Here is a 9658-nt window from a genome sequence, read left to right on the forward strand (position 1 = left end):
AACAACACAATACCATATCATCCTTAGCCACCCAAAGAAACCAAGTCATTATCCAATCCCTCGCCACCCTCACGGCTCATGTAACTGAGACCGATGAAAACCTMACCTACATCATTACCCAACTCCAAACCATCCTTCGCACCCTTCATCAACTACCAGCCTCCATCACCTCCCAAATACATCAACCTCAACCWTCATCCACATCATCCATCAATGAAACTCTTGCCACCCTCACCAACCAAATGGCCACCATCCAAACAACCCTCACCAAATTACCCACCACCATACTTAACAAAATCCCATCACAAACTCAAGCCCCACCTCCCTCTGCAGGCCCTTCCTATGAAGCAGCCTTCTCATCCTTCACTACAGAGGTGAGGAATCTTCTTGCTAACCTTCCCCTCCTCCATCTTCTGCAACAACCTCTGTGCCACCTCTTTCCTCAACAGGCACAGACTTTGCCACAAGAGCAGATCTACGGGCACTTTCAAAGGCACTTATCTCTTCATTCAATGAGATAAGTGCAAAGTTTGCTGCTCGATCTGTTGCACCCACCAATGTGCTGAGTAAGAGTTTACAACGCCAGCAAGAACGTACAAACACTCTCCTTCGCACAATGGAAGAATGGCGCAGAAAGGATCAAGTGTGCACTCTCGCTTCCCAYATTCGCATGTGGAAAAAGAAGAATCAATCAAAAGTTTCCTGCTCTTCCAGTCGCCCCTACAAACGCCCAAGGCATGAAGACCAAGACCCAGATGATTAAGATCTTGGACCTCATGAGGGGGAGACAGAGGCGGCTGCTACTCAACAAACAGGATCCGCTGCACCACAACAACCATCCCAACAGAAACAACCATCAACCCAACAAACCTAAGCTAGGGAACCAGAGGCCTTGCCCTCTGATGAAGAACAGAATATCCAAGTTCCCTTAGCCACAACTCCAGACCCCATCGTGTTGAGTTCTTCAACCGATGAAGAACTAACCACCCCACCAACACAACAAAACCAACCTCTTTCTTCTACACCCACAACAAACCTACCTTAACCCCTTCACCAACACCTTGCATAACTCAACCCTTCATCTTCTCCACACAACCAGAACCCACAACAACCCAACCTTCTTCACCCCAACAACCAGAACCCACAACAATCAAACCTTCTTCACCCCAACAACCAGAACCCATAACAACCCAACCTTCATCACCCCAACCAACCAAAGAAAACTCACCCACTACCCAAACACAACCAGCCGAGACACAACCCATGGTGCATGCGGACATTCCTTCTTCCTCAAGGAATCCTCCTCAAGGCCTGGTGGATGAAATAATTCAAAACATGGAGTCGTTAAGGAGAAGACCTTAATTGCCGCCCAGGGAACCAATAATGATGGAAAATATCCATTAATACATGTACTGAGAACGCGAAGAAAGCCTGTCAACCAATCCTCCAATCTTATCGCCAGAATCTATGAACCTTCTACATCATCGTTTCATAAGACAGACTACTTAACCACCACATGCTGTCTTTTCGAACGATGGAATAAGAAGAGTAATAGACTTGAAGATAAAGTCATTTGYCAACAGAGCCATACGCTACATCGAGTTCAATGTGGAGAGAGCCCATGGGGTAGTTAGCGTGTTCAACAAGAACGACCTCATCAACCTCAATCCATATGACTTGATTGAGTTATATGCCTACACTGCTCAAAGGCAAGATCATGGGATACGATTTGGAATGGTGAGCAGAGTTATTGTCAAAACAATGGAGTCCCTGGTAGAACTCAGAGCCAAGACAGATTTTGAAATTGCATTCAGGCTAGGCATTGAGAGATTATCCTGCGCTCCTCCAAATGAAGATTTCCAGGGCCTGCAGGAGATTCGTTTTGCTTCAGTTCTTTCTCAACCTGAACTCGGACTTGTTTACAAGAATGAGTTTGGGGTTAAAAAGTTCTTCAGATTGACTGAAGCCATCAAGTATTCAACAGATACACTTGAATGGTTTCAGAAAAATATTAGAGAAAGACTGGGCATAAACCACGTGCCAAGGGAAGAGGGAAGCCATCTCATTCACGAAATTTCAACGTTGCCTATAGAAGACTACTCTTGCGCTTCAGGGAGATATACTCAGGTAGTCCGTGATGAGATGGAATTTGTGCTTATTTTGCCTTGATGTAATTTGTTTCCAGTTTTGTAAAGAAATTTCATCATCCAATGAAAATTTGGAATTTGATGTTTTTTCTTCTAGACTAGTGTCTGTTCTTCACATATACCTAGATTAGACTTTGTTATTTCATTACTTAAGGGGAGATTGTTTAACTCCACAATGCAAAATGTAAAAAGTAATGAAAAACAACAAGTGATGAAGAACCAGAAGACCGATGAAGACATCAAGGCAAAAACGACTAAGTCTGGAATTCGACCATTGGATCGATGGACAGACTAACCAGAGGATCGATGGACAAGCAGACCATGAAGATTCAAAGATAAATGAAGATTCAAAGATAATGATGAATTCATCACATCGTTAATGACAGCTGGAGATGACAAGTCAACAGCTAGAATTAGAGTTTATCTTGATAATAATTCTTATCCATATAAAAGATAAATCTTATCTGTTTATTAGAAGATTTGCTAGAAAGTAGCAATAGATGGTTATCTTCTAAACAGCCGACTAGTATAAATAGATGATTAGGTCTATTGTAAAATTAAGGCTTTTACTCTTTGTTTTACATTTCTTTGAAGCTCAAAAGTGTTCTTAATCTTTCTTATTTTATTCTTGAGACTTCATAGCTTTCTTCATTAAATCACTATAATTTGGTTATTCATAACTAGATTATTAGTGTTATTGAGAGATCTGGGATCAACATAAGGGTGACATATCAATGAGAGGTGTACCATGGGATAAGGGTGACATATCAAGGAAATGTGTATTTTCGATTATAAGGGTGACATATAAAGGAAAGGTGTACCTTTGAATATAAGGGTGGCATTTGTGTGTGGAATTATTATAGCTCTTGATATTATGTCTCTTAAGATTACAATAGATTTGAGTTCTTACTTCTTTCTGATTTGAGGACTCGGAAATGTTGTTCTTACTAGAAATGATAGTATTGATGTTATTGAGAGAGGGAAAACTTGGCTTATGGCCAATGGTTTTTTGGATAAATTTTGTTTTGAAACAAGTGTTTGATTTATGAGAAACCATAGAGGCTCTGGTTATTCCTTGAAAGGAACCAGAGGGGCTCTGGTTGGTCCTCATAGTAGAACCAGAGGGTTCTGGACGATGATTTGAGATTTATACAAATCGTTTACTAAAGTTTTATTTAGACCAGAGGCTCTGTATTTTCTAGATAAGAGCTCTGTGTCAAATCTTATTCTAAAAGTTGTTTTAAAGATGTTATACTTAGAAACCTTTACACAAATAAAGACAGACCAGAAGCGCTCTGGTTGGCCTACACTTTGGACCAGAAGCTCTGGTTGGCCTTGCATTTTGAGCCAGAAGCTCTGGCTAGTATAACCAGAGCTCTGGTCATACAAGATCTTTATAAAAATGTGTTTTTATAATTGCGGAAAATTATTTCACTATCTACAATGTTGTCTATGAATGTTAAGAAAATTTTACTTGAGTAAAAGGCTCTAGTTGGCTTAACCAGAAGCTTTGGTAGAGGAACAAGAGGGGCTCTGGTCCTGTTACTTGTTAAAATATTTTCTAAGTTTGGTCTTTAGAATCAGAGGTCCGATGGACACAAACAGAATGTGGATTTACATTTCATCATGTGAATTAACTTTATTTAAATAATGTTTTGGTGATTTTCACCCTGCAACTACATGGAAAAAGGGATCTTACTAGACCTGTAGGTCTAACCCTCATTTGGTGTTTTCAAATATGTATTGCAGGAAATGCATAATATAATGATAATAAGGGAAAAGACAAAATGTGATTTATCTCCCCATGTGCATAGCTATATGAAGATCAATGGATGTGTTTTGGAGATTAGATGTTATATAGTACAAGAGCATGTATTTTGGAAATTTTGAGTTGTGTATTTTGTATTATAGCTTCTTCTACTTTGGACCTTTGTGGGAATGAACATATATTCTATAAATGAATTATGTGTTATATGCAATATGAGTTTGGGGGTGTTACATTAAGTGATAAGAGGCTCTGAAAATAATAAACAAACAAACAGTCTAAATTACAGAACATCAGAACATCTTAACAAATTAGACACAAGTGATAATTAATAACTGAAAAAAAAAAATAGAGAAAGCCTAAATCATAATTATTTAGCTATAGCAAGGGAGCCCACTACTTTTTTATATAAGCGCAAAAAACTGGTACACAAAGTCAACCTACAAAAGAACAAATGGCTAGGTAGAAAAGAATTACAAAGAAACCAAAACTTATGAGTTACTCAAGGAAAGGGATGCATACATAATTATAATTATTTCCAAACCTAAAATAATAATTAATAATAATAATAATAATAATATTATATAGGCTGGATACTTGGGCCATATGTTGGACTCCTTCCTACATCTCTGTTTCATGGTGGTGGCATGAATACAATAATGGATGAAATATACATGCAACAACTCATATTCATCTCTATTTATGGTCATCACTCAGTAACTTCAGAAATTCCATCACCTGCATGCATACCAATAATCATCACTAATATGATTCCATTCTAACTTGTCACTAATAAATGTGTATGTTAATTAAGGGCATTTTTTTTGTAAAGGCTACCTCTGATGGATCCCTGAGGGAGTAAAAGGCACTGCTTTCTTTGGGGGCTGAAGACACCAAGATCCCAAAACCCCGACCACCCTCTCTTAAAACCTGGTTTAACCATTTCAAACGTACACACCTAATGGATCATGAACCAGATGATATCTAACATGCCATTTGTTATATATATATATATATATATAGAGAGAGAGAAGGGGGGGGGGGRGGTTTAGGGGAAACGACAAAAAAATAAAAAGCTGAAGAACACCTTGGTACTGTTGTATGCACATGTGGATACAAGTAGTTGAAACTGCTTTTTGGTTTTTATGCACGTGTGCCATATGCATGTGTGCAAGTTACAAATTACTTGTATGCACATATGCATGCTTTCTAGATGAACGATTACCAGGGTGTTTCTCGGTTTTTCATTTTTTTTTTGTTTTACCTGAACCTGACCCTATATATATATATATATATATATATATATATTGCCAACAAGGTTTACCTTGAATGCGTCCTCATCAGTCCTGTCATCCCCCACATAGATCGGGAACACATCATCACAATCACCAAAGCCTACAAAAGCACCATTCATATTCAATTCTTTCATCATTTAATGAGGAACAAAAAAGAACCCACAAACTCTGCTAACCAAGCGACTCAAGCAAGAACTCAACAGCCTTTCCCTTGTCCCACTTAAGCACAGGTCGAACCTCTAAAACCTGAACACGAGTGAGTGAAGAAAAAGAAAAAAGATAAATCCCAGAGGAAAAGGCATATATCCATTATTCCATTTCATGCTACAGGAAGGCAAGATTTTGTACCTTTCTCCCATGTGTTAATCGTAAATGTGGATAGTGTTTCAGAATGTCTTGGACATATTGCGCAATTGTCGGCCAACTCTGTAATTGCAAAAGGAAAAATCATGCTTTGTGAAAATATGAGGAACCCTATTAGATTATTCTGCAAAAGAGCCCTTCATGAGAGAATGGAGGTTCCAACATTACTTGAGGAGAAAGAGTTCAAGTCTTAAGAGGGGGCTAGACGAGAGGGGTAAACCTTGACTCTAATACCATGTGAGAATATGGGAAACGCTATCAAATTATTCTCCAAAAAAGCCAATTGAAAAGAGAAGGGGTGTTCCAATACATATTGAGAGAAAAAAATGGTCAAAATTAGCATCAACAAAGAAATGTGGAATGCTACCTTCTCATCCACATTGCGGTAGTGTACAGAAATACAGAACTTGTTGTTCTCAATTTTTGCTCCTTTTATGTCTTTGGTTATTTCAACAAGGGATGTAAAAACCTACCAAAAGGTACAAACATTACAACTCTCCCAACACAAAAGGGTAATGCATATTTTACACAAAAAACTGACATTTGTATAAACGTTTGATACATTACTTCATTGATCATTGGTAGAAATTCACTAGCAGGCTGGAACAAGTTACCTTCTTCACCCTGTCAAGCAAATAAAATGAATTGCATAATCCAAATATGCAGGTACTGTTGATTCACACGGTTCATTTTACAAGAATTCTGAAAGTAACTACCTCATTGCCACTGCACCAAATAATATCATCCATATGATCATTAGGAGGCCGAACAGGACCCATTATGTCCATCCCGTGACTACCAGCATAATAGAGTTCTCGCAATCCTACAAACTCGTGTACCTGAAATAAGTAGTGAAATGATGTGTATCACCAAATATAACAATGATAGTGATAAAACACACCGTTGGTCAAGTAAATCCAAATAAATACCTTCACACGACTTCTCCCACTGATGATTGTTGTCGGGATGTCTTTTGCCACATTTTTCACAGCAGTGCGCATCTGAGTTTTACCACTTGTCATCAAAAAGGATTATTGGTGTATAATTTTCCAAGATTGATAAAATTAAGATGTAAGCCTTACTGCATCAGACATGAAGGCAAGATCAGGGTTGTCCACAATCGGGGATAGAGTTCCATCATAATCAAGAAACAACGCTATCCTCTTTCCCTTTGCATTGTTTATGATATGGTCAAAGGAGGTAAGTGCGGATGGATACTTGAGCTGCACAACAAAGAACGAAAGACAGTTAAGGGTGTCATGAACACATTTTAAAAGTTAAAACAAGACACAAAGAGGAGTGGAATAAGGGTATACCATCCAATTGCCATAAGCAACAGCCACATCATTTGATGAAATATCAATTCCAGAATCTATCTTTAGTTTCCTATGAGTGGGAGATGAGGATTGCATTGCATCCAACGAACTAGTTGAACGAACGTCACAATGTACACCAGGCTTTTTCCACGTGACTGTCAGAAAAAGGCCAGGAGAGAAGACTGCTCCCGAAGAGTATGGAAGCAGAGCATCATAAAGTCCTAATCTTGATTTGTTCATGGGGTCGATGAGTACAGGCGCGCTGTGATTAGATTTTAGGTGCATCAGATCCTTAACTGTTGGTCAATATATTGAATTAGTTGATAAAAGACAAAAAAAAAAAAAAAAAAAAAAAACACAAAAGTTCATGTTTTATAGCCAGAAGTTAGAGATCCTTTTAGCAGGCCATCTTGTCAATGAATAACCACAACTTCAAACTTCTTATTAATAACATCACTTAAACAAAAAGCAAATCGATAACAATCACATGGAAGGGAGAAATTTTCCATTTCGATATTGTGAGTTGAAAGTAATCCAAAAACCAAATCCACATGTGGTGGGGATATAGGGAAGAACAATAACATATTGAACCACATAGTATGGTCCTATTGAAGCATGGGAGTCGCTGAATTGTACAGGGACCCAAGACAAAACACAAGCAACAAATCATAAATATGAAATGAATTTGGTGAATAACTGAAAATCGAAGTCTTGATACTTCTGCATCTGTATTCGACCACACACTGCAGACAGAGCAATGAGCTACTGCTGCTTACTAAAAATCTTTTGTGGCCAATGGGTACCCAAAAAGGCTTCTCTTTATCTCAATTTATCGTATATCCAAATTCTTATGTAGTTGATTCGTGATACCTTCATCTTATTGGCAGCAAACCCCTTGTAGAAGGTAGAAGCAAAATGATCGTGACTAGAACTATACAAATATACAAGCTGATTATGTCACCCTCACTAAAAGAACTTATAACCCACATCATAGAAATAAACAAAAAAGAGTTGCATGACTCTAAAAAAATTATATTTATATGGGTAGGTTTGAAACAAGAAGGCTAAATATCATAAGATGATAAGAATCATTGAAAAAATCCATTTGAAGATACATATGTGAACCGATATGAATAATGTAATGTCGGTTAACATAAGCATCTATAAATAGACATTTTTCAGTGATTCACATATGAAATTTCACTTAATCTTCTCTTCTTACCTTCTTACAATATTTAATCTTTTCGTTTGAACTCTAAGAGTCCCATCTTCAAGATGCTTGAAATTTACAAGCAATATTGTCCAAGAATACCACCAAAACTCCAAAAGATGGAAAAGTAGTTTGTGATTTATTGGTTGATGAATGAGGGTCTTGAAAAACTCAAGTATGTAGACAACAAAACTTTTTGGACTTCCGCAACAAAAAGCTTATAAAATAAAACCCTTGAATCTATAAAACTTGGTGTGAAAATTGTACCAATCGGCTGTGGACCAAACGTATTTAACTAAGTATCTCTCAATACAGAGATGAATCTAAGATCATACTTGCATTCATCAAAAACATTTTCACCACCTTAGATCGAATATAACTATCAGCAAACAATGTAGGAGGCCCTAAAAAATTGAACGAGTGTGCAAATTTCTAAAATGAAACAACTCGAATTGAAGCATTGTTACCGAACTTACGATCCGGTGAAGAAGCCGTTTGGTCCTGTGAAGAAGCCGATTCTAAAGCTCCGTCTTAATGCCGAATCGAATTTGTTAAAGGAACACGAAGAGATACAGAATCATCAAACAAAAGAAAAAATCGTCAATAGAAAATTATTATATGAAAAACTTGCAGGATATACCATGAGATCATGAAGACCAATCCAGTTGAAAATGGCAATAGAATCAAATCAAAAAAGATACAAGAAAAAGACAAAGGCATTACCTTAAGATGAGGGAGCGAGAAAAGCTGTGAACGAATGATGACGAAGCCCTAGAAAATGACAGAGATGATAAGGGTATAGATGCAGAAAGCATGTATAGGGGAACAGGGGGAGGGAAAGAGAAGAAGAGGGTTTTATGAATTTTCCGTTTGTGGTGTTGACGAGCGTGCGTGCGTGCATGTCCAAAAATAGTAAAACTCCAGCGCTGAATCTTGACATGAGACTTTTCCATTTTTGAACATCTCTTTTTTCCTCACGCGCTCGCTGCTGCGTGTATCTTCCTTCCTTTGTTCGTAATTAATATTTTCTTAGGAGTGAATTACAAATTTGGTCCTTGTAATTTATGTGTTTTAATATTTTAGGTCTTTATTTTAAAATATTTATGTATTACAGCTATGTGGTTTGTAATTTATAACCTATTAGATCCCTCACTTTTGATTATGTTAATTTTTTTTCTGTTAAACATGGTAATTAAAAGCGCATTTTAATTATATTCTTTATTTTTATTGAAAACACAAGGACCAAACATGTAATTTACGCTCTATATATATCTATACTACATATATAATCATTTAAGTCATTATCTTAATTACAACTCTTGAAGCATAGGTTACAACCATTTTATGCAAAAAATTCAGAAAACTCTTAATTACAATTCATCAAGCATGTAGTACAAGTTTTTTATGCATTGAGTTTATTAGCCATGGTCAGAACTTGCTTTTTCTCTTCTCTTTTGTTATTATTCCTTTCCAGCTTCCTTTCCTCCTATCATGAATCCTCAGGTGCGCCAAAACAAAATTGGTAAAATCAAACCTTTGCTTTCTTCAGTTGCTCCAACCTT

The 9658-nt window shown here is 37.2% G+C and overlaps 1 protein-coding gene across 1 annotated transcript; it reads right to left on the reverse strand.

Moving 5' to 3' along the window:
* Nucleotides 1-687: 687 nt before the first annotated feature.
* On the reverse strand, nucleotides 688-7171 carry LOC112524896 (probable trehalose-phosphate phosphatase F). Its single transcript, XM_025134839.1, has 13 exons — nucleotides 6887-7171; nucleotides 6653-6793; nucleotides 6500-6571; nucleotides 6287-6409; nucleotides 6138-6194; nucleotides 5938-6039; nucleotides 5556-5633; nucleotides 5384-5453; nucleotides 5237-5307; nucleotides 4750-4842; nucleotides 4634-4650; nucleotides 3503-3524; nucleotides 688-720 (listed from the first exon to the last, which is right to left on the reverse strand). Exons 1-13 carry the CDS (start codon nucleotides 7169-7171, stop codon nucleotides 688-690), a joined length of 1164 nt encoding a protein of 387 aa, XP_024990607.1.
* Between the last annotated feature and the right edge of the window lie 2487 nt (nucleotides 7172-9658).

The sequence above is a fragment of the Cynara cardunculus genome (assembly GCF_001531365.2).
Source record: "Cynara cardunculus var. scolymus isolate 2C chromosome LG 13, CcrdV1, whole genome shotgun sequence".
NCBI lineage: Eukaryota > Viridiplantae > Streptophyta > Magnoliopsida > Asterales > Asteraceae > Cynara > Cynara cardunculus.

What these genes read in the sequence shown, in the direction of transcription:
- LOC112524896 (XM_025134839.1), bottom strand. Translation starts at nt 7,171, where the DNA reads ATGCACCTAAAATCTAATCACAGCGCGCCTGTACTCATCGACCCCATG. An exon ending in TTGCCTTCATGTCTGATGCA is followed by an intron (nt 6,572 to 6,652) that starts GTAAGGCTTACA and finishes GGTAAAACTCAG; the next exon opens with ATGCGCACTGCTGTGAAAAA. An exon ending in TTCTACCAATGATCAATGAA is followed by an intron (nt 6,040 to 6,137) that starts GTAATGTATCAA and finishes ACCTTTTGGTAG; the next exon opens with GTTTTTACATCCCTTGTTGA.